This window comes from Excalfactoria chinensis, chromosome 2 (assembly GCF_039878825.1).
Source record: "Excalfactoria chinensis isolate bCotChi1 chromosome 2, bCotChi1.hap2, whole genome shotgun sequence".
Taxonomy (NCBI): Eukaryota; Metazoa; Chordata; class Aves; order Galliformes; family Phasianidae; genus Excalfactoria; species Excalfactoria chinensis.
Window position 1 is genome coordinate 69,575,385 of NC_092826.1, and position 25,911 is coordinate 69,601,295.

Genomic DNA, 25,911 nt, shown 5'->3' on the forward strand with positions numbered 1-25,911 from the left:
CTAAACTGAGTCCCATCTGGAAAAAAAAACTTAATGAATCAACATCCTTTTATTGTCAGCTACTGTTTTAAGAGGAGAAAGCATGCCACAAAAAGGTTATCATTTCCTACTTTTATACAGGAGTATAGCAATGAAATATTGCTGCCATATCTTTGTTTATGTTGTGCCAGCCACACGTAGTAAGCCTGGTGATCAAGAGAGCAGCAGCCCATGCACTTGAGATATGCTGGACTTAGCAGTGCTTGCAAGAAGTGATGGTAAGATATATCTTTTCAATAAATTTGCTTAGAGAAAGTACTGAGTTTATTCCTTCTGAGCTCTGCAAGTAATCTGAGAACATTCAGTAAATCCAACTCTTTCACTGCTAATTGCATTGAAAGAACACATATGAACAGTCTGTGTGGCCCATCACAAGATGACTGATCAGTGCTTTCCAGCACACACATACATTAACTCTGACGAGGAAGCTTAGGACTTTTACATTTGTCATGGTCTCTAGATGCTCAAATTCCATCCAGATGCTTTTTCCATGTACCAGAAGACAACACATTCATGAATATCAAGAGCTACTGCTTGCAAAATACATGCCTTCCTTCTGCAAACCTTTACTTTCCCATCAAACAACAGACTTTGCAAACTTAGAGACCAAAGTAAAAAACAGCATTCATATTAAAATTCAGCTGTGAATCATGCACTCACCATGGCATCCATAAAAGGGAAGGCAGCAAGATAAAGGAAGGCCCTCCGAGTTTTACTTCCCACTGATTCATCCACGTGGTGTAGCTTATTAATTATGTAATACCCCAAATCGCTATATGCTGTAGAGACATAAGAACAGGAATGAAAAATAAAGGTTATGTATATGTTCTGGGTAAGATGCCCCAAAGTACCTGAAAGATGCCTAGGAGATCAGAGAACATCCACACAGTAAACAGCTGCAGGGGCTTCAGGATGTTACAGCCTCACCAGATGCTGTTTATCACTAAGGAGTGCTTTCACAATCCTTTTCCAAGTAACCTTTGGCAGAGGAGTGATAACAAATGGCTGGGTAGGGAGATGGGTATAATAAATGCCACATCTGTTTGGTAAATGAACACACTGGTATTCCAGAAAATCTACCACTCTTTCATTAACTCAGAGCTCTTTGTTAGAAAAGCTGTTATCACCAGACACTGTGTATTTCGTGGGTTATAGTGCCTTATAAATCCTGAAACCTCCTATTGCCACTGCATTCTCATGACATTACCTGTAAACCTGCCCAAAGCTATAAAAGGAATACTATGAATTGCAGAGGCATGCAATAAATCACACTCATTATGCCCTGTGAGTACCTCTCCCTCACTGCCTAATGACCACCTCTTCGGGGACTGCTGGGGCACTACACAGCCTCTAACAGCTGTTAATTTCCTTGTTTACAGCTGGCATCTCAGGAGCCACAAGCCAGAAAAGGGTGTTCTGCACTGCTGGGAATCACTGTATTTGCTGTCCATTTTCAATCTGAGGAGAGTTTTTAGCGTTGGCTAAAACACTTCTCAACAGATTTCAGTTCTCAAGGTGTTGAGTTGAAGACAGAACTATGATATGGAATAAGGAAGGCTAGCATGCCTGAACTTCAGTACTTGCATAAATATGCATAGTTCAGTTATCCAAATAGCTTTCAACTTTTTATAAATCATATTATAGATCTGCTTATTATCACATAGCTTCATCTACACCCTGGTAATGGTTGTTTAAAACATGATTGAGCTGTACAGTCAAAACTCCCAGCACAACTAATTGCAAAATTATTTATACCTGGGTAGTCCTACCTCACTACTATTCTGTCTGTGTCTCTCCTAAGATAAAGATTTCCAATGTGAACACATTCCTGTTCTTCAGTTTGTATTCCAGTATAATTTTACATGGAGTAGTTTAGGAAAGTCATCCTTTTCATGGAAGCAGGCCACATCTTTGGACCCACAAATACTTGCATTAGTTGTGCAACTCGATCATTCTAGCCCATAACTAACTCTCATAACTCATAAACAGTGTTTGGAAGCAACTAAAAAAGAGTTTAATTCAACTCATCATTGTTTCATGATGGCTTAAGTATACAGCAGCTAAATGGCTTACAGGACTGACAAGGGAGCAGAAAGAAGTCCAACAGCACTGGGGAACAAGTGCGAGACTCAATCTAGACAAGATTGAGGCTCACACAACCCCAAATATATTAAAATAGTAAAACCTCCCCATTTCCCTATGCTGGTCCCTATCTACTAAAGTTGGGCTCACAGTCTCTCATTTTACCCAGCAATCCTCAAGTTGTCGAGCTTTCCATCTGAGCCTCTTCATGACAATTGGACTTGTTTCCCTTCAAAACTTCAGATTTTTCTGAGTTCAGAGAGTCCAGCTTAGTTCCTTAAGCACTCTAGACACAAGTAAAACCACAGCCCCTTATTTTTGCACCAATATACATACTCTAATTTTCACTCAGTATTTTGAAAACTGTCTGTTATGCATGGATCTTTGTATGCTAACTTCTTGTAAAAAGCTGCTTTTAAATGCAGGGCATTACATCAGTGTTCCTACATTGACTTACCAGAATGAAGAAAAGGTTTAGAAAGCTTGTGAGGAAAGCTACCTATAAGGGCCAGACTCACTGAGTTTTCTCTTAGGTCCAGTACTGAAGATGCATTAAATCCTCCTGCACAGAAGCTTAAAAACGGTTGCAGAGCATACAAGAATCTTACTCCTCACATGGAAACAAGCAGAATCTGAGGCCAGGTGCTGAGGAGACTGCTTTTGTAAAAGGGTCTCCATCAGTGCAATGATGGAAAGACATCATGACACAGGAGTCAACATTTGTGATCTCTACATGCTCAACCTCTGGTCTTCTTTCCAACTTCAAATGAGACTTTTAAAGTGTTTAGAAAATGAATAATATATATATTTTTTTCTTGGAAAGCTATTGGTATGTTGATTTACTTTAAGTAACCATTAAATGTCACAGAATTAGCAGGGTCAAAGGCTGAACTACTCTCACACCTAGGAACACCCAGTTCACTACAGGGTTGTAGTTTATTGGCAGGGCACTCTCAAAGGACTTACATAACCACAGCCCGCAGCACTCATTTTTTAGGATTTCTAAGGATATCAGAGCCAGGCTTTGTAAGCTTTAAGATTCCTCCTTCTCTCCCCCATCCAAAAGAAATCAGTTTTCTTGTGACTTTGATTTTAAAATAGTGGCTAAGCTAAGCTTAAAAGACAGTTTTAAAATACTTAACTATTTTCTTCCATTGTGTGAAAGCACACAATCACTTTTGCTGATGTCAGTGAATGTTTCCATTCTCAGAAAGACTCAAAAAGCTGAGATGTACTGACAAACATACAGGCATGTGTCTCTGAGCTGTGACTAAAGCAACTGCTGATGCAATCAGAACTTAACCTTGGGCAACCCTACATACTTACTATGAAGCATGGTATGAAATTAATTACAGGCAACAGGGCTGAAGAATATTACATCAATCTAAAGCAGATGGCTCTTCCCATTCCTTGCATCGTTTCAGCTAAAACAGAGAAGTCCAACTCCAAGATAAACTGTCAGTTTGCTCTTATAATAACTCATTTATTTTGATGTCTATGGATTAGTTTTGCTTCTGATACAACAGAATTTAAGCAGGAGTTTTTGCTTTTGTCTTTCCTAGTTTTGTCTTAAGACCCAGAAGCTTACAAAATGACAGTGAAATACTGTGCACCTAACTGGATCTCCTCTTCTCTACACTGATTCCTGCAATGAGCTGATTATTACCACATAAACTTCAGGCATTCTTGAGACAAGTGAACACACTCTTAATGATGCCAGTAGTCTCAAATAGCTGCACTGTGGTCATCTTGGGGCTGTCTGCAATCCAGCATGTTATACTTACATCATAAGGAAAACAAAAAGAAACCCTTGCAGGAAGTGATACCACTTACTTCCAGACACAGAGCCTCAAATGTCAATATTTGCTTTTCTCAAATAATAATAAAAAAAAAAAAATAATAATCCAAGAATGATTTGGGGTTAAAGTGGGTTTTTTCTATAGATGTATTTCATATTTGTACTTCAGTGCCAGCTTTAAAAATGAATTTGGACACTTGAGAAATAAAAACTGACTCTGCCGCTATTCAGAATGATGTCTCACAGGGACAATGCTGGCTAAGTGATTTGGGAAGGTAGCCAAATACCGATTTGCTAAAAATAAGTAATGTTAATGGCAAGTCTTCATTTGGAGATAGCACAGGTTACACAGGTTTCTCTATGTCTTTGATTAGCTTGACTTATAGCAGAAGCAGCAGCTTGGGTCCCCAGTGCAGAAGGCCAGATGATCAGGATGTCTTGAGCTCCACATTTTTCTTTTGCTCAAAGCAGTGAATGAATAAGAAAACCAGCTCAGGAAAAACTTGGTGCGCACTGATAACTGCAATTGTTGTTCTTTGTGATCAGCCATAGTTGTAAAACTGAATTAGTTATTTTTTCCTAATCTGCCAATGTCATAAAGTCCCTGGATTACAAAATTAGTGTTTTAACTGAAAAAACAATTACTATTCTAAAATCAACAAATGCTGTGGTCACAGGTTTTCTTCATTCTTCCTTTGCTCTTGAATACTTTGCTGATAAGAAATTGCCCCTGTGTTGTAAGAAAGGTGCGGGTCAGCTGGGGAAACATGTCAATGCTTTAGCAACAGCCACCTGAAGATGGTGAAGAAGGAAACTTTTTAAAATTAATAACATTTTATCATCTCTTTGTAGACAAAAATAAAAAGCAAGCCTGATTTATATTCCAGTTTGTGGTCCTATGCTATCGTCATTTTCCTGGGCAAAAAGTTCACTACGGACCAGTACAGTGGCCATGTGAGAACAAGACTGGCTGGAAAAAATAACTCATTTTGGCATAAGCTCCACTGTGATACCTAATCATGGAATGGACTTTCGTGTATATGAAGTGACCGTGCATGCAGGTTGAAAAAAATTACTAACTGATACAGTTTACACCTGTGCAATCTGTGCATGAGAGGCTGATGTCTGTTAGCACATCAGTAATAAGCTGGAACAAAACAATAGGGTCACTTACACTTATTGGACAGCCAGTCTGCTGTGTTTCCCTTGTTACTAAAATCCCACCTTTTTTTTTTGTTGTTGTTCTGGTGATGCCAAATGATCCATCATATAATTTTGGTCAGCTGCAGCAGGCACCAGCCAAGGGTGTCTACTTAAGCAAAAAGGACATTTAATGAAGTAACTTCTTGCCATTCCTAGTACCTCAGAGAACTGTAGAAAGCAATATTAACAAGCAAAAGGAGATGCACTTTTGCAGTACAACCTTTCTCAGTAAATTAGTGAAGCAGTGAACAATGCTGTTTCCTTGTTTTCTGCACAAGAGCTAAAAGGCCTTATTTAGTACAGAGGAACAACACCTATGGAATGCATTATGGAACATGATGTCCTATACATGAAAGCTCCATTCTCTCTCTCAAATTGGTAATTTATTAAGATGCCAAAAATATGCACACACAGGCTTATCATCTTGAATCATTTCTCTTATAGCCCAATATTCCCACTCAAAAGCCAATCTCTGAAATAAATAGATGCTTTACATTCCTACCCACAAGGAAATTAAACTGCTGGCAGTAGCTGTTCCTAAAGTAGCACAAGGGAAGGAAGGCAGCATACTATCTTCTTTTTCTAGATAACAACTGAAACAGCAAAGGAAGGAATAATGTACTGACCAAAGCTTACAGCAACAATTTAAGTGGGGAGAGAATATTGTTTCAGTTCTTTTTGGTCAAGTCAGTTAGTTTCTTGGTTCTTACCACTACCTGCACAGGAGAATTATAGGAACTACTGGTAAAGTTGTTGCAGGTTAGAATGTGCTGCAGTGATGACTTAGGGACCCTATGCTTCAAACTGTGAGTTTGGGTAGTTTGGCTCAGCCAGTCACTCCCATGAGAGTTAGCCTCTGAGAGGGAGCAGTACGGGCAGTTGGTGCTGAAGCAACAAAGTTAGTTGGGTGAAATGGTCTGTTTTGATGTTCTAAGGAAGTAGAGGCTGCTGTTTGTGAGTAGCTGTGCGTACAAACAGCAAATAGTTTCAATCACGGTTAGAAATGTGGTGATTCATTGTGGTCACTGTGTTTCAACCATCACTTGTTTTCTTCCTCCTGACTTTCTGTACTTCTTGCTTCACTGGGATTTTTCTTTCCTTTTCCATCTCCTGGGCTTCACAGTCCACAGCAGGCAGTCATGCCATCTTCTTTACTCCCATACATATGGCACGTAAAAGAAATTAAGTCCCCTGAGTGGTGTTTGTTTCAGTTTTTCATCTGCTGAACATTAGTAACCTGAATTTTTGTCTCCTGCAGAGTCTGTAACAGGCTTGCAGCTGTTGGGGAGTAGTTGCAAGTCCTAGGAGGTTGCCTGTTTGCCACTGGACTCCTTCTCTTCCTTCTGGTAGGAAAGCTGTGCATCTGAGGTTCAGAAAAGAATAATTAGGATTTGAAACATGTTCAAAGGAAACTTGAAACACAAAACTTGGCAACACTGCACCCAGGCAATTGGTGCTAGAATCTGACTAACTCCATTCTCTTGGGCGCTCTGCCAGTCCCTGCTGTGGCCTTTGCATATTTTCAGGCATAGACAAGTTAAAATACTAAAAAATATTTTGCAGTCTGCCACCATAAGCAGCTGAAAGATTGTGGAAAGCCTTTTAACTAACAGCTTTAAGGCATGGAAAGTACAGCCGTTGTATTTTATTTATTTTTTAATATCTACACAGAGGGCATTTCAGAGGTTCTGAACTCAGCAGGGCTCTATTTCCAGGCAAAACCAAAAGACTTGGCTGCCATATTTTCAAGTGGCTGCCCAGACAGCTCCCTTCAATAAAAAGTCCCACATGGAAAATCCAGCTATGTCTTTCACCTGGAAACTCGATAGTTACACTTAAAATCTATAATAGTTTAAAATGCAATTTTAAATGACTAGAAAATATTTCATTATTCCACCTGGCTAAGCCAAAAACTTTGACAAGGAATGGCAGGAAAGCAAGTGTGAAACTAAAATAGCAGCTCTGGGGGCTGAAGAAACATTCCAACCAAAGAAATCAGACAGGCAAACTTACAAATTACCCAAATTTTTAATAGTGACTCACTGAAACAACCTCAACTGTAAATATATTGAGGAAATGATCAATAGGTGAAAAGAGATCAAACTGAATTGAATGCATGGGTTCAAATTAGAAAATTAGCAACAGCTTAACACTGTCACAGACCTTCTGTGGCTAGTAAGCCATTATTGAAAGCATTTATTATGACTGTACGACAGAGTAAAAATAAACCGTATGAGACTGCTGTATCAGTGGTAAAGTAAGAGAGAAAAATGGAGTGCCTGGGAGGCACACAGAGCCATTAGCAATAGCTGGCACCCTGTTACAGGATAAGAGCATGAGGTCTTCATGTTTACCTGCTCTACCCAGGCAGAAACTATATGCTGAGCAGGTTCTGTTCTTCAGACGCATTAGTGTCAGACAGCAAATGGTGCCCCATTTCCAAACCACTTCATAATTTCACAGCAGTTCTCAAAATTGCCATCAAACTTGCTTTTCCCATTCACAAGTGATAGAATAATTCCCTACTACTGGCCAACCAGCTCAAAGTTACTGCTGGTTAGCCAACAAGCGCCTCCACAGGCTATTGCATTAACTCCCTCCTCCCTTGCCACGCAGCTTCCAGCTTTGAGAACTATACCTGTTGAATGCAGTTCACTCTCAGGTTCTTCCTCCAGTGTCTCCTCTTCCTCACTGTTGAGCTACAGAGGTTTCAATTCCATGGAATGGAATGACAAGGTGCAGACAACCTGGTGCAGACAATCTGGTGCAGATCTTGAAGATGATGGATTATAAGTCTTCCAGATCACATGGCTTTTTATTGCTACGGTCCCGTGTCATTGTTTTGGCCAGAACATGATATTCTGGTTGTTGCTTGAGTTGATAAAACATTTCTCCAGGCTCTCAGGAACTGGCAAATCCTGTGGTTGCTTCACTTTTTATGTTCAGTTTACAGTTACTTATGTATTTTTCTTGTTTCCAAGTGCACTCAAAGAACTGACCTCAGTTTGGCATAAAGTACTCTTAGCAACTACTTCATCTCTCACAAATTAATTCCCAACAGAAGTGGATGATGTACTAGCACTAGTAGTACCTGATATTTTAATGAGGTTGCTGGCACCTACTAGCTTAAAGTTTTGTACTGTATTATAAGTAGAAAAGGGACTAGTACAGAGGAACTCACCAATAGTGCCACCAAGCTCTGACAAATAGCTCTACCTAAAACATCTTGCTCATACACTTGACTGTAAAAGATGAGCAAATTGAGCAGCCAGGCAGGTGAGCCCTGGAGGTGAAATCTGACACCTAATAACTTGCTTAAATGTTACTGAAAAATTGCATGCCTTGGGCATGATAGTGGTCCAAGCTTTCATTGCTTTTGCACTTCTCCTTGCACTTCCCATAAAATCATAAAACAACAGATTAATTAGTTTGAAGACAAGCCAAGGGAAGTAAATTAAAAGATGCATTAATTAGATGTGAAGCGACCTTACCTATTAAGGTATGGAATATAGCAGCCACAGCGCCAGCCACAACCATGCATAAAACTGCTTTGGTCCTGTCTCTCTTGCTGTTCACAAACACCAGACCTACGTTTTTGAAGTCGCTCATTGGACCAGTGAAAAACTTCATCAGGGAGTATGCCAGTCCATAGCTGGCCAGCATTTCCACAGCATCTTCCTTAACAGCAGCGATGCCCCTATTCAAGGCCTGTTGCAACAGAGAAAGAAAGAGAAAATAATGCAGCAGATGTGATAGCATACCAAAACAATCTTTTGCAGATGGTGTCTGAAAGAACAAGTTCAGCTCTTGCTGCTTCCCCTGAGTTGACTCTTATTGCTCTGGGTTTGGCAGTAAGCGACATGCAACGTGGGTAGCTTCATAATTTCATACGGACTGTATGTTTAAGTCATAGAGATTTGAAGGTCAATTGTCCTTTAGGAACTAAGATAACCACTTCTACTGTGTTCAATGGAATTCCTGATGTACCAGAAGTCAGTATTTTGCTTCACTAAGGCCTCAAGTGATCAATGCACAGCCCTTGCAGGCATCTGCAAAGGAAAAAAAACCAAAACTCTGACATTACTTTATGCTGAAATTTAGGAGTGAAGAGTTTTTTCAGTGTAATGACCTTTCCACTGCATCTCCTTTAAAAGAATATTCTGAGTAACTGGGACTATCCCATGATGTTCATTATGAGACTAGACCAAATACAGACATAACTAAGCGTATATGTTCTCCTTTCACGCATTTAGATTTAGATTGAGGTTGGATATTAGGAATAATTTCTTTAGAGAGAAAGTGGAACAGGCTGCTCAGGGCACTGGTGGGGTCCCCATTCCTGGAGGTATTTAAGAGATGTGTGGAGGTGGTGTTAAAGGGCATGGTTTAGTGACGGGACTTGGAAGATGAAGTCAATGGCCTTCAAGGTTTTATCCAGCCTAGATGTTTTTACGATTTCACAATGTTATGTTCATATCTTCATTTCCAGCACTTTGTAGCATATTTAAAAATAAATACAACGCATGTATATGTGCACATTCAGGTTCAAGCAACCTACCAATTTATTCTAGGTCTATATTTAGGAAATGTCACTGGGAATTGGATGAGATTGTTCTTATAGATAAGGTGAACCACAAAAAAAAGAAAAGTGTAGCATTGTCTAAGATTCCAGCTTGCAACACAGTGATTGTAAAATACTGAATACAAATGACAGAATGATAAATCCTGTATGCAGTGTGACAACATCAATCATCTGATACATTCAGAAAACTGTTGAAACAGGATTAGATTTGAAAAGCATGAAGGATGAAATATGACTTGTTTTCACAAGTATTTAGCTCCTATGGGTTACAACTGATTTGTCCTGACAGGGTTGTGACAATTTGTCTAGCCAGGAACATCTCTCCCATCCATGCTGCAAATCTTAGTCTATCCACTTCCACAGCACTTCTAATATTGCTTTTTCTGAACATAGCACAGACAGTGTGTCATCAGGTAACCAGGATGAAGTACTTCTATTTCTAATGCAAGCATAATTTTTCTGTTGCAATCTTACTTCTTTTCTTTTTGCAAAGACCCTATGAACAAGCAATTTGCATTGACTTCAGAAAGCCCCACATCCAAATAGCAGAAATTAGTATTTCTCCTAGTGTCTTCATCCACTTTTTCTGTAAAATATACTTAATTTTTGAAACAAAAGTTGCACCATTATATCTGCCAAATCTCTTTTGCAAAGTACAGTACCCTGAAGATGTATGATTCCAGTGTTTTCATCTGTTCTGCCTAAATTAGTCCCCTCTTGAAAATATCTTCTGCTAGGTACTACTATCTGCAGCTGTCACACAGAACCTTTTCTTCAGTACAGATGACTCCATCTATTGGACTGATAAGAGTTCAAATTATATTAAATCGGCAGATGTCAAATGCACTAGTGGATGAATAAACTGTAGTCAAACAATTTGTGGAAAAGACTGTGGCCTGTGAAACGGATAGTTAAGTTTAGCTGCCATTTGTGTTGGTGGTTGTAATGACATTGCATTTGGTATCAAGGTATACAGAGTTATAATCAGTTCATTTAAACTTAACCTGCTGTATCTTCCTGTTGCTGTTGTCAGTAATACTTACATAGCCTGAAATTATTCCCTGTATAAGATTCCTTATAGCTTTTTCTTCTTTTTTCCCTCTGTCCACACTGAAACGTTTCTAGTAGCTTAAACTTAAACTGCTAATCAGTTTCAGGTTGTCTGCTTTAAAAGCTTCCTGTCACATGTAAACAGCTAAGTACCTTTCTCAGCACAGTTTCAAATGTACTTCTTCCCTTGTTTGGACAACTACCGAATATCAGTCTGTGGAGGAAGACAATCAACTGCTGACAAGGTCCCTGGGGAAAGAAGTGTGGTTTTAAGAAACCACATTATCAACTGGCACAGCATGAAGGTCTCTCCTTAGAGAAAGATGCAAGCTCAAATCAAAGCTTTGGGCCCCTCGCTGCAAGAAAGGCACTGAGGCCCTGGAACATGTTCAAAGGAGGGCAACAAAGCTGGTGAGGGGTCTGGAGCACAGGCCGTATGAGGAGGAGCTGGGAATGTTCAGCCTGGAGAAGAGGAGGCTCAGGGGAAGCCTTATTGCTCTCTATAACTTCCTGAAGGGAGGTTGTGGTGAGCTGGGGGTTGGCCTTTTCTCTCGTGTCATTAGTGATAGGACTAGAGGCAATGGTTTCAAGCTGCGGCAGGGGAGATTCAGGCTGGACATTAGGATATATTGCTTCTCAAAAAGGGTGGTGAGGCACTGGAATGCACTGCCCAGGGAGGTGGTGGAGTCACAGACCCTGGGGGTGTTCAAGGAGCAACTGAATGTTGTATTGAGGGACATGGTTAAGTGGAAGCTATTGGTAATAGGTGAACGGTTGGACTGGATGATCTTTTAGGTCTTTTCCAACCTTGGTGATTCTATGATTCTATGAAAGCAGCTGTGTGTGTTCTTGGCCACAGTACCCCAGAGTTCCACCTAAGTAGGACAGACGGAAAGACTTGCTTGCTCCTCCTCCTCACTGGTTTTACAGGCTCATCTCTTTTGTACCAACAGGCAACAGCCAAGTAGATACTCCTGAGTAATTTTCCCCAGACACAGACTGTGTACCAGGTAACGTAAGCTGGCAAAATCCAAAAGGGACTTTGTAAAAGGTTTGCTGCCATTGATTTATACTCCTGTGGAACAGTTGGCTAACATGACAAAATACTCTAGAGGCTGCCTCTGAAAAAGCAATGCTTCTAAATGTTTCCTCAGAAAGATTCTTAAGAAATTAACAGTCGGTGGAGCTGTGTGCAAAGAGTTTAGCTTCCATAACTTTCTTCTTCCATTTTTTCTTTAAGATAACAGTACAAAATGTCTTTGATCCTCTGCTTCCAAGCACTCTACGAGAACTAACCTTTTTCTTTCTTTCTTTTTCTTTTTCTTCTTGTTTCCACTGAAGCTCAGATACCATATTTGATATCCTTAAATCCCCAAGAAATCCCAGATAGTTGAAAAAGTCAGTTTGGGGTGTCATAGGAAAGATACAAGCAGTTGATAAAACTTCCAGTCTAATTTCCTGTTAGATTTTCAATTAAGTCTCTCACAAAAGAAAAACAAACAAACAAACATAAACCCAGGCAAGGTTTCCATTTTTTATCATCTGATTCCACTGTGTACACTTTTTGTATTCACAAAATTACTAATAAAAATTGATCAGTAGCATCTGTGCTCCATATTTGTTTCACACACAAAAGAGCATAAATCTCTGAAAAGATTTACGTGGCTTGCCAAAAGAATCACAGAACTAGATGGTGATAACAACCATGACAATACTTATACAAGAAGTTAGCTCAATTATACATATTTCAGATGCCATTCTACTTTCAGCTGGCTCATTCACATCAGTTCTGAAGAGAGAGCTAAAAAATCCACATGCTGGAAGAAGGACTGTTGGTGATGGCACAAGCCCTTGAGTTTTTAATGAACAGCCAACCTAATTTGTCAGCTGGTGAAAATACCACGGTAAATTGCTTTTCTCCAAACAATGAAAACAGCCACTGCCACTGCTCACTCCTCTTTTAGAAATATCATAAAATACAGAATACTTCCAGGCTGATCACTATCTTGTAGGTACACAAACCAGCTGGTCAAAGTAAATTATATTGCTCAAACAGTCCTCACAAAGGTAAGCAACCAGATTTATAGCTACTTCTATTCATTGTCTTGTATAACACATAATGTTATTACTAGAAAGATGAGATCTTTGCTAGAGGACACATAAACAACACCTTGAGTCCTTTTTAATGAAAAATGTGTGTGCTGCCTGAAATGCTCACTAAAATCAAAAAGGACTGGGCCACATCTTCAAAGCTGGGTACTGCTGCTGGCTTCCTTTTCTTAGAAGTGTATTCTTAGAAGGAACACACGTGACTTCCATCAAATTTCTAGGAAATGCACAATGGATGAATAAAACAATCTTTTGCATGAGAAGGCAACGATTTAAAGAGCAGCAATTGTTAAGGAAAAAGGCAGAGGTCTGGCTCGTCCTATTTTGTATGAGCTTTCAACAACTAATGTTGGCAGAAAAAGTTTGGTTCCAGTCAACAACTCCATGTCTTGTTGCCAAAAATTCTGTTTCTGAGGCTGCTTCTGCAGAGCTTGATCACTTCTCATGCAGTCCTCCCACAAAATGGTTCAGGAAACCTCTATAGGACATTCTCTTTCTACCTGACTTTCTTCCAACCTGCCCCCTCCCCAAAAAGTAGAAAAGAGACATAATATTTGGTTAAAGAGCAAGCCAACTTAGGGGACAGTCCTTCTCCAGTGTCCAGTAATCTCTCTCTTTATAATTGTTGGCAGCATTTTAATGTTGTAAATCCTAATGTTGGAGTCTTTGGTATCAAATTCACCAGTTCTCTTTGGCAGTTCAGCATTGCCCAGCCACACCTGCATAAACTACACCGCCAAAAGAGCATGTGGCAGATCCAATAGCCCATCAGTATGGAATAATCAGACCACTTATATCAGTGCTGTCTGAGCGCTAGCATATCTGTAACTCTGTGCCTCATAAAGGCAGGAGTCAATGGTATGAAACCGGAAAGAAGCGAAGTGTTGTGTCCATGACTTTCACAGATGTAGGCATAGAGGTGGGAGAAACAGGGGTAAAATTGTCTCTCAGACATTTATTCTGGCTCAAGGAGGTTTTCCAAACAAAGTGTATGAAGAGATAGACCTGAGGAGGTAGAAGGGTCTGACCTTGTAGTTATAAAACAATGACTAATAAGAGTTCGTTGTTATGTGCCTTTGTTGTTGACCGTGTCAGATGACTGATGGACCATCCAAGGCCAGCTCCTCTCAGCCACCTACCAAAACAACCCCTCCATGCTCCCATGGTGAGGCCTGACCCAAGGAGCAGGCATGCCATCCACTTGGCTGTCCCTGCCTACACTACCACACATGCCCAGATCATCTCAGCTTGTGGAACTGCCTGCAGCAAGCAACGGCCCCAGCTCCAGGAAGAAAGAAGAGTCAATCGCTTAGGGACAGGGATACCTCCACAGCCCAGTGATGTGGTGTCTTTCAGGGACCATTGGGGCCACCCTAAAGATGTGAGTTGTAGGGTTTTTTTTATCACTTGGTGCTTCCTAATACCCCTCCTCAAAAAACAAACCAAACCAACCAACCAACCAACCCTCCCCCCTCCCCCCTCAAACTGGCCTAGAAATGAAAAACAAGAACAAACATTTTTGCAAGACTCCTACTCTTATCTGAATACAGGCTACTCTGTGACCATCACCAGGCTCACTATTTTACTGTTGACACTATCCACTCATTTCCCAATGTCAAATCTGTTAGAAAGTGTGTCCTGGAAGAAGTTTAGATAAAGGCTCTAAAGCCAAAATAACATAATTTTTGAGCACTGACTGATATCACTTGACCAGAGATACACGAGGGAATAGCACTTTCTAACAGACATTCAGCAGACATACAAGTAACTAGGGCAGGTGTGGCACAATGCACTTGGTAAAAAAGGGAACCCTTCTCACTGCAAGAGCTAATGGTGGGAAATTAGGTAAGGCATACTGCCTGAGAGCACTTAGCACCTTCATTCATATTTAGCATAATAAAGCAGAAAATAATCAAACAAACAACAAATCAGAAGATAATCATGAGAAATAAACCGAAATGGTGAAACCAAAACGTTCCTCACTTGAAACATCTGACAAAGTGCCAGAACATTCACAGCACTGGAGGGACAAATGGGTTGCTGTAGATGATCACTATCCCAGGGAGGTGGAGAACACTGATCCTGAAGCCAAGAGAGCCATGAACCATGACAGTGGGAAGTGCGTGTGCACTTGAAGGACAGTGCGTCCTTCAGGACGCATTCCCTAGCAAGCGTCCACTGAATGTATATCACTGAAATAAGCAGGAAGCAGACCTAAACCACTGCTGTTTCTACTGACTGCAGCAAAGGATCTCATTCCTTGAGGGGGACCGCAGGCATTGACTTTCCTGGCCTTTTTTAGAAAAGCAGGGCTCATAGCAGCACAGGACAGAAGCAGAATCAACATGTCCAAGCTGCTCCCCTGCACTGTGACCTCCCTCACATCCCCTGGCTGATGTTAATTAATCAGTTGTACAAAATCTATTTGAAGTAAAACTCACAAGGGAGATCCTTTGCTCTCAAAACAGCATGCAAGCTTTTCATTCAGGTTTCCCTGAGAGCGAAATGAAGTTTTACTATAAAGGCAACTGTGGTTGATATTGAAGTATGGCTAGCTCCACTTTGCATTTATTTGTCTTCAGATATTCATGCGGTGGCCAGGGACACACTTTCCCTCAAAAGCTATTTATATTTCTAAACCTGCAAGCTGAAACAAATAAAACTGGGACATCAACTGAGACATACAAAATGGGGAGGTCTACTCCCTCCTGTTTCAAAATGTCCCGAGGAATAGCTATCATTTTCTCACCAAATTCAATTTTGATTACTTCTAAGTGATAGAAAACACCAGGGACAATACAAAATAATACCACACATACATAGGCACAAAGAATATTTGCCTTAATCACAAGTGATATAGTATCTGCACCAGTGCTCCTTCTGTTCTTCATTTCCCACAGAAAGCCTTGTGGCTACTGGATCTTTCTTTTCCTGTGTTATATCCCCGTAGTAAAAAACAAGCTGATTTACTATCAGCTGCTTATTTCATAAAAACACATTTTCTCATGTTTATAAATTAAATCTCTGCAAAGACTGTTATAACACTTGTTTGTATGCACACAGCAAATTTAATATACGCAGGTCCTGTGCCTGCCAGTCTGGCAGCTCTAGCATATTGCCTTTTTATTAGCATTCACCTACTCTGCTGATGAATCCCTCACAACCCCGTGCTTCTGAAATGGATATTGACACCGTTTCCCTGATCACATCTTCTTATGGTGTACAGACAGGTCCAGGTGGAACAGAACTTTAGGGGCCAACCTAGGGCAGGCTGCCCAGGGCTGCAATGAGAGATGTTGTAGAAAACAACTGCACCTGAATCTAAGCATGCAATTGGAAGAGAACCAGAACATCCATGGCCATGTATCCTGCAGCTAGAGCCCAAACTCCTAATTTCAGTCAATTTATGTCCTCCCATATTTCCTACCTCTTTATAGCAGGCTCCACAGTATCACTGCTTTGTACCACTTTGCTGCTGTCTTTCAACAAAGATCTCGTCAGTAATTCAATAGACCAAAATCTGGCCAACCATCTGCCATGTATCAGCTGTACTGGTTTAGCAGAACTTGTTAGACTACTTGAACTGCACAAAAAATTCTGTCAGTTTTTCCAGCTGTATTGAATGTGCTCCTGGTCATTATGCTTGGAGCACTGAAGGCGAAGCACCACATAGCAAAGACTGTGTAGGTTCATGTCCTGAAGGTGCCAGGAGAACAAGGAAACTCTACCTTCATCGTTAGCTCAAAGCAAAAGTGAAAGCTTTTCTCCTCTCATGGATTGGAGAAGCAATTGCCTATGAGATTTCTTTCTCTCTGCAATTGTGAAGTCATTTACTCTCCTATCTTGGCTTTTGTGGAAAGTATGTGGGACACCAGATCCATAAAATTCATTTTTATTGCTTCAGCTCCCCTATTTCTGTATACTCTCCATGCCTTGTTAGTGATTAAGATGCCACAGCCTCCTACTTGGAAGACAAGTAATTGGCATTTCCTCTCATTTTTCAAAGGGATGAAATGATTACACACAGCTAATTGTGATGGCCAGCAACTGAATTCTAGGCTGTCAATATCAAACCAAGATATTATAGTATCACCACTCTACCACTTCATAGCAGCAGTAGAGATTAACCTACTGCTGCTTTTGTTTAGATTTACTGATTTTACCACTGCCAGAAACTGGCAATCAGCTGGAAGGGTTGGGTTACTTTGCTGGAGAATGGCTCTGCAAACAGATGTTCCGGTGTTGGGTGCTACTAAGAAGTGGAACCCCCTAAAATGGATCTCCTGCTAGGAGAACCTTCTGTAACATGAACAGCCAATCTCTTTCAGAAATAATCCTTTGAAAAACTTAGTTCAAGTGGTACATGTCCAGGATGTTCTGACTACAGAAGAGGGTGAAGTCCAGGCCCAGTGATGATGTACAGGATGGGGCCAAAATGGTTTAGGATTATGGGACTTTAAAGGAAGACACTCACTGTACCAAAATAATTTTTTGCCTAAATCCACTCATAGCTATACTAAGTGTAAGTTAGTCACATAAAAGTTGATAGTGTCAGAATTATGAAGAGGTCACCTTTAGTTGTCTGCCTGTTTCTCCCTCCCACAATGTAGTTCAAACTGCAGCCAGACACAGACTGAAGTAAATGTAGCCTGCAAACTCCAGTCCTTCCTTTGTCAATGAAGTTTCCCGAGTCATTCAGAGCTCCTTGTAAGCTTCATCTTGTATGTGTGATTAAGCCTCTGCTATTTAATGAGCATTACTTGTACACACTGAAAGGCTAAAGCAAATTGAAGCAAGTGTCTCCAGACTTTGTTCATTCATCTTGGGTAAATGTTCTTTCTCTCACTGGAGATGGAAGAGGTAAGAAGCCTGCTGAGTAAGTACATAAAATTATTGGCTTGGCATATGGCAGAATTTACAATGAAAGGCAAATAACTGCAGCTGGGTCATTGGGTCTTTCACTGTCCTCAGTACTGCATTATGTCCAAAAAAAAAAAAAAAAAAGGAAAAAAGAAAAAAAAAAAAAGAAAAAAGAAAAAAGAAAAAAGAAAGAAGAAAGAAAAGAACATTCTATAAAGTCCACGTCAAAGCTTCCATGATTACAAAGCTATATATAACCATCAAATAAGACTTCTGTGCCTGACTAGAGGTGGGAGCTTGTCCAGCTGTCCCTAAGCACACAATGCAGCAGTACCGTTAGATGTACTTAGTGCGCTACGCAATCATCTGCTCTCTTTAAATGTACTTATCTCCCCATGTGGCCCTGCACAGAGCTGTTACTTATGTGCTAGGGCTCTTCCCATCTTTAGCTGAGCAGAGCATATCTGAGGTCTGTGATTCCCATTGGCTGCTGTCAGATGCACAGAACAGGGCTGGGAAGGTCTGTCACGAAGCAGCTGTTCTCTCCAGCAAGCTGCCAGCTGCACAAAGTACAGTTTGTGAGGTGTGAGTGCCGGCAGTGGTGGGAGCAGAGCTGCCAGATTAGCTCATGTCTTAATTGTTCAGGAGAGACAAATAGAGAGCACCCAGCTTACCAGCCTAAGTGCAAATTGGTGTTTCCGCTGTTGGAAACATCTGTTGTAAATTAACTCCGTGACACCAGTAAGAAAACCCTTCATTTGTATCTGTTTTTCTTTCCCTTCCATTCTTATTTTTCAGACCAGTTATTTGCTCAGGATGAGATGAAGTCTATTCAGTTGAATTGGAAACAAATTCTGACGAGTGACAATGATTTCCTTTTCCTAGGACTTGTGAATGTACTGCAAAACACGCTTTGAAGCACTTCCAGCTATTACAGCACTTTCCGATACCTGCAGAAAGCAAAAGTCTCGCAATGTTAGTGATTCTGCCTCTAGAATCTGACCCAAAGTACCTGTTTAAAATAAATGGGAAGTGGGTGAAAAGGATGTGGGAGTGCAGGAAGACAGAAAGGTAAACTGGTAAAGTCTCTGCGAAGCAGATTTCTTCTCTTAGAAAATCTAATCATCCATGCCCACAGCCTAAGATCAGAGAACCTTGAACTTCTCTGCCGGTTCTTGCAGGTGGTGTTTATAGGATTGGCTAACATTTCCTTTTAAAAATAGCTTGCCTATTTCTCTCGGTATCCAATGACATGAAGTCAACAAGTTAACTCATAATGAAATTATTGCACATGGTTTTTTCCAGACTGTGTATGCAGAGCACAAATAACTACAAGGTTTGTCTAGAAACTGGAAGCTCTTTTTGAGAACTGTTAGCTTCCATAGGCGAAAGCCAACAGTATTTCTGTGTGAGCAAGGCAGAAAATGCCCTCTCTGACAGGAAGACAGGGGAGAACGTGACTGCTGTTGCTTGTGGGATCTTATGGCAGCTGCAAGCCCAATTGCTGCTGTTATTATAAATGACCTTCCATGATAATGGAAATAAAGGTAAAATGCTAATTAAACTGAAATGCAATCAAGCTGCACATGCTCCGCCCTGATTGGATAATAGCAAAGGGGAGAAATGGAAAACATATCAGTGTTTTAGTCTTTTCCGCTGCACCTCTTGAGAACACGTATGTTACACAGAGATACAAAAAAGATTTCTGTCTTAATATACTCTGATGGAACAGCTCCAGAGACAGGAAATAATTAACACTGTTATATCTTCACCAAAGCCTTGGGAAATGCTTTGACTAAGAATTTCTTATTTAGTAGCTGGTCAGTCTTTTCCCCAGGGAAGGAGACTCAGAAATGCCCTGGGAGGTGTAGCAAGCCATGCAAATTTATTTCTTTGTATCTGGCAGAGGTGAGCTTTAACAATAAGTGCAATAACAAGAGCATTCTTGATGATGCTAAGTATGTTGTGCAATTTGGCGCTAAATCTAATCTCAGAGATGTCTACCCAGGGTTCATAAAATCCGAATTTAGAAATACATGTCTTTAAACCACCTCCAGCTCAAGGGGCAATCAGACATGCCGTGGATGGGTTTCTCCGCTGAGGAACTGTCAATGTTGCCATAGTAATTCTCAAATGGGTTCTGTTGTATAATAGCATCTCTTCAGACACCTCCAGGGAGCACCACTTGTCATGAGTTATTTTATGCATTATAAATAAGCTCAATGCTCATTTAGCCCTGCGCTTACTCCAAACTTATCTCTAAGCACAAAACTACCTACCTTTACTGATCCTCTTTCTCATTCTCACATTTCATTTGACCTTGTGCAATCATCCCTTCTTATTAAAAGACACTACTTCAACAGCAAATACGGTTTTCCTGCAAACCCTTACATTTCTCTATTAGAACTGGACATTTAAACCTTTCAGCTCATTTTCATTTACCTCACACAAGCACAAGACCTTGACTTGCTAAGTTCCGTAAGAACAGACAAATTTCTAGAAGCTTAAATAAAGGTAATGCTGAAATATTGTAGTACAGCAGATAATCTTGCCTAGTAAGTTTTCTCTGAGTCACTGCTTCTTATCAGTCTGTCTCATCATGCTTTAAAATGGATGTGTTCAGTGAGAATATTATCCTATTATTCTAGGTAGACAAACATTGCTCAAAAATAAACAGATGAATGAGGATAGAATATGTGCACAAGTTATGCAGGCAGAAGGGTATTAAAACCCTATTGTCAAACCCCAAGAATGAAGCCATTAGTTTCTTCTGATACACTTTCTAAAGACCTGCAAACACAATGTAAACTGTTTACACCCACAGTTTCAGAAAGCAAAGCTAAGGTGAAACATGCTATTTGATTTCTGCATTATTGCCCTGTCCTGGTTGTCAGTACAGTGAGGCAATTTGGGTAGATTTTCACAGACACAAGCCACAACTGGATCTGTGTACACCAACACACCCACTTCCCTCAGTTTTCAAGTTTCATTTAGGCAAAATACAGCCAGTTACAGGTTATCAACTTGTATGTAGTAATATTGCCTCCTTTATTATCTGTGCACCCAAAGCTTTGCAAAGGAGAGGGTGGATTTTGCTTTTTTGATTTTCTTTTTCAGCCTTGCACCTTATATTGCGTTTTATCCTCTGTCTTTGAAGATTTCAGCAAAGGATAAGTTTTAATCCATTGTTCTTGTAGACAGCAGTGTTTTGAAGCATTCGCTGATTAAAACTTGCTAATAGTCTGCACTACACTATCAAAGCAAGCCAGCTCAATTACTCAGTCCCTGCAACTGCAGTGGTGTGATGCTCAACTTGACTTTCTCCCCCTCAGTAAGAATCATGGCAGGATGCCCATCCAAAGCCAATTTTATATTTCATATTAAAGCAGCTCAGAGATAAATTTTAGCTGTGCTGATTTAATGTTTTAGATCTCGTGCGCTTCACTGCACATCAGTGAGAGGACCAAAAAATAAAAAATAAAAAGCAGTTACAGAAAAAAAACAGAAAAGAGATTGCATCTCCTCCAACCTTATGGAAACAGGGTGTTACGTGACTCAGAAAGCAAAATAAGACTGGCCTGGGAGCTGGGGGGCTGTGGCAGATGACTGCTCTTCTGGTCAGGCCTCCGCATAATGTATGAAAGAACAGTAGGTAGTCTGTCTTTATTACATTTGTTACTGATTTTCAAAACCAGAAGTAAGGATATCATTGAGTATCTACCTAGAATAATATACTCACTGGATACAACCTTTTAAAATGAGATCAGACAGACTGATAAGAAGGTAGTTGCCTTGCTCCTCACCATGCTTCCATGGACTCCAGATTCTGCACTGGTGAAATCCCAGTCTGCTTTACTAGGCTGCTGGGCTTTGTTCAGCCTCACAGGGCTGTTGGGACAAAGTGCGAATGCTCCCAAAACAACTTGTGAAGTGTCATAATGCTAAGAGAATTAGCTTGGACTACAGCGGGCATTACCAACTTGGGGTAAATATAATGAAGGTCTTGTAGGGGTGAGGAACTAGAACATAAACACGGCAGAAGCAAGCACAAAGCCAACAGAACACGGTGATCCTGGCAGGACTTTCCTTTTTGACTTATGTGGTAGAAAAACTGAAATGAGGATAACCACAGTGACTGCGGAACACTTCTGGGAACTAAGTGCCAGAAACGCACAGAGACTGTTGAGTCTCAAGGTGGAGGTCAGGAACAAATTAGTCTGGGCTGGTTTTGACTAATAAAAGCTTTTGGCCTTCGGGAAAATGAGGTTCTGGAACAAACCTCATAGAGTGGCAGTGGGAGCAAACTTCCCAAATATTGTGAAGCAGTTGGTGCTGCTTGCTGTCTTACAACAAAAGCAAGAAAAAATGCTTGCAAAGAAAACTAAAACTTGAGATAACGTCTCTTGTTGGTTTTAATCACTACTCTCTCTGGTCATATTCCTGCAGACAAACTGTTTTGAGAAAGCTAGAACAAGAGACATATTTGCATTAGTCACAGGTCTCAAAGGACAATTTTTAATTGGAGATAAAACCTGCTTATATTCTGCTGGAGTGAAAATAGTCTAGTCTAGAAACCAGAGCTCCTTAAGAGCTGTAGGAGTTTGGTGGGATGGTCCCACAGTGCCTCTAAAAGCACTGTCATTTGGAAGTTGTGATCCTAAGAAGAGATTTCAAAACCAGACTACCAGAAGTGTAATATCATAGTTTTCCATTTCAAGACTTAAGAAACTTCAGTGATGCTGTTTAGCCTTATCTTTTCTATCTATTTGAAGCTCTTTGCCCCAAAGAGCCAAAACATTGCTGTAGTAAGAGCAACGTGGAAGGAGGTGTCATGACACTCCTCTTGCTCACAGTGAACATTGGTCAAATGTGGTCTTTACAATTGCCTGAATTCTGACTAAGGTTCCTGCTACTCCCATAAAATTTAGGTTAATTATGCTGCAATATGGATATGAAGAAAGAGCATGCTTATGAGCTTGGTACACCAAGCAAGTTATCTCCTATTAGATCTCCTGTTTCCAAAATGGTTTTACAGTTCTCGCAGTCTCTGGTGCCAATCCTAATAGATCCTCCAAAAGAAGGTAAGTGCTGCTACTGCTTCTGAATCAGAGCCCAGGCTAAGGAGGGCTCCTGAGTTTCTTCAGTGCAACTGAAAGTCACCAGCACCTAGGAGCAGTCCTGGCTCTCCTGCAACCTGGTGTCCAGTGACAGGGAGGTTTACAATCTGAAACCATTCATTATAGGCTTCTGAAATAGAGATAAAGGTTCTCAAGTGAGAGCAGAAGAAAATAATGTGTTCTTCAGAGAGAGAGGTTAATTTGAAATGATCTTGACAAAGCTTACCCGCTTCTCTTGAACTTTAGAGGAAAGACCCTTTTGTTGGGACTCTGCATCTGAAATAATCACTGTGGGTTTTTGCTTCAGGTTAGATGACACAAAAAGGGTGTTTTCCCTCAGGTCATCCTAGATTTACTGTAGGCAGTGAATTCCTGAATTTGGTTACTCTGCCTTGACAGTATATAGTAGATTTCTTAACCCCCACTGAGCCCCAGAGTCCAAACATAGGAAAGTACACCTCTGAAGCTGCTGTTAGTGGGTAGCACAGAAATCCCACTGGGTTTCTGTCTTGTGAGTTGACCTAAGAGCAACAGATTCAGCTTTCTTTACGTGATCATGCACTCTACCAAAGTACAGTTGATGGTGTCATCAAAAAGATCTCAGTGCTGTCTCTTCTTCTATGCTTGGGGCCTTCATACTTTCCTCCTCTTGCCCTTCACATCCTCCACTGCCTTTCCCTGCAGCCTTCACTCAGGATTGGAGCAGCTGCTCACACACTGCCCTGCTGACATGTCCATTAAGCCCCTTGTGGATTCTGGCCACCCTAAGTCTTGGACCTCGCATCAGACAGATTAATTAGCTTTGAAAGCACTTCAAATTACCTCCTGCCTTGCCATTGGGTAAGAGCAAAGTGCTTCAAATACAATAAAAGGACTACATTTTCATAAAGTCATAGGTATGGGAAATCATTTCATTAGAACTTCTCCTCTGTGCTTTTATCTACTCATACATACCTCCTCATCTATAAGGCAATTCCTTTAGCACTTGTGTTCTGTTTTTAGAAGAGACTTTATTACTGGAGGACACTACTTGTTTCTATCTAATTTTAGCGTACGAGAATGTGGGAAATACATAGGTGATGTCAAAGTGAAGGAGAACAGTTGTCACTTCAAATTTAAGCTGCCAACAGGACTTGTCAGCTCCGCACAAGACTGCCAAAATCTCATTTTATAAAAGGAACTGAGCTGAAATAATTCTGTGAGTCAATAAACAATCTCTTAAATAAATCCAGTCAAAATCTGGGTGAATACTTTTTTACCTATATGACTTATTTCATTCCAAACAAAGGAACAATGAAGCCAGTAAAAAAGCCGCCCATGTTGGTCAAAAGGGTTTAAGGAAAATAAGGTATTTCTTTTTATTACATAGCTTTTGTGATATCTCTCCCCCAGGAGGCTATCTTGACTCCTTTCATAAAGATGCCTTTGAGGAAGCAGATGCTTGTCACAGTGGTATCTAGTGGATTAAGTCTTTTCTCCCCAAAAGTTGGGGGCTTTGTAACTGAAGAGCCTTGAATTATAGGCATTGTAAAATTAAAAGGCAGTTCTGCTCTGAAGCTCAGTTGTGTGCTGATCTTGTAATCCTCAACAGAATATAACAAAGAACAATTGTTTTAAGTTTTTCAGACATGGTATTTATTTGGGAATCAAATTCTGAGCCTCAGTTTGGGCTAGCACAATTGTGTTTGCTCTCATACTTCTGGAGGAAGATCTATCACTGTACTATCAATGATTCTAAAAGCCAAAGTTTTCTGCTAAACCTCAGACAGCTGTGATGGGGTGAACCGGCACTGTCTTCACGCTTCATGCTTTTGTAACATGACTGTCAGTGCCAACATTCAGCCTAGGCCAGTTCCCAAACCTAGCAAGGACCATCCTTGCTGCCCAAGGCAGGAAAATAATCACTCTTGCAGTGAGCATAAGGGCAGGTGCTAACTGACTTGACAGAAAGCAACATTAACTATCAAGCCATGTTGTCAGAAGCATCACAGAAGTGCAGAAGCATCAAAAGTGCTACAAACTAAGCAAAAGGAATAAAAATTAAAGGCCTTCAAAAAGGCTGTTATATTTTTTAATTAAAATTTTATGATAGCAACACAGACTTATAGAATCAGTAAATCACAGAATAGCATTGGTTGGAAGAGACCCTAGAGATCATCCAGACCCACTTGGGTAGGGGAATCTCTTCTTAGATCAGGCTTCCCAGGGTCCCATTCAACCTGACCATGAACTCCTCCAGAGATGGGAAATCCACAGCTTCTCTGGGCAGCCTGATCCAGTGCCCCATCACTCTCTGAGTAAAGAATTTCCCTTTAACATCTAACCTAAATCTCTCCTCTTTTAGTCTAGAACCACTCTCCCTTGTTCTACCAATTACTGAAGCCCTAGTAAGAAGTCTATCACAGTCTTTCTCATATGCTTGCTTTAATACTGAAAGGCTGAAATAAGGTCTCCTCAGACTTCCTGAGATGAGGCTCAAAATGGAAACAAAGCCACAGTAACTCTTTTCTTCCAGCTCGCACTTCATGAACAGAACATAAATGTATATAAAGTACTATTTTATGCATGTGTCAAGTCCTGATCCTGTTACTCCTGAACTCACAGCAGCAAAAAAAGCAATTTTTCCTTGAGGAAGAATTTTTTTTGAGGGCTTTAACTTCCCCAGGTATCCTGCCAGAAAGCATGGAAGGATGTACTGAGCTTTGAGACACCCCCCCTCTGATCTTGTCCAGCCTCACAAACTCAAGTGGGTAAAATGATATAAAGAATGGAAAGCAGGAAACAGCACAGTTCTGAATAGAGTGGTGCTGATAAGTTTGGCCTTGTTGCATATCAATGTATTAAGAACATGTTTATCTTACAGCTGTCTAGCTAAACATTCCTGAAGTTTCAGTTGAATAACAGTCTTTGTTTTCTGTCCCAAATTCTCATGTTCATAAAGGTGACGTAATCTCCCAGGCAAGTTTACATTTCAAAGCAACGTTTATCTATCAGGAGCATTTCAGTTAGGTAGTATTATGATGAAAGAATGGCGTAAATGGCGTTTATTTATTTATTTCATCTGAAATACT

General features: G+C 40.5%; 1 protein-coding gene across 1 annotated transcript in view; it reads right to left on the minus strand.

Annotated features, from left to right (window-relative positions):
* The window catches only part of ANKH (ANKH inorganic pyrophosphate transport regulator), a 96,303-nt gene that overhangs the window by 31,295 nt on the left and 39,097 nt on the right, over positions 1-25,911 (minus strand). The window contains exons 2-3 of the mRNA XM_072327753.1: positions 8,614-8,830; positions 700-818 (exon numbers count right to left, since the gene is read on the minus strand). Of these exons, the coding sequence (XP_072183854.1) occupies positions 700-818; positions 8,614-8,830 (336 nt within the window). The remainder of the gene's footprint in view (positions 1-699; positions 819-8,613; positions 8,831-25,911) is intronic.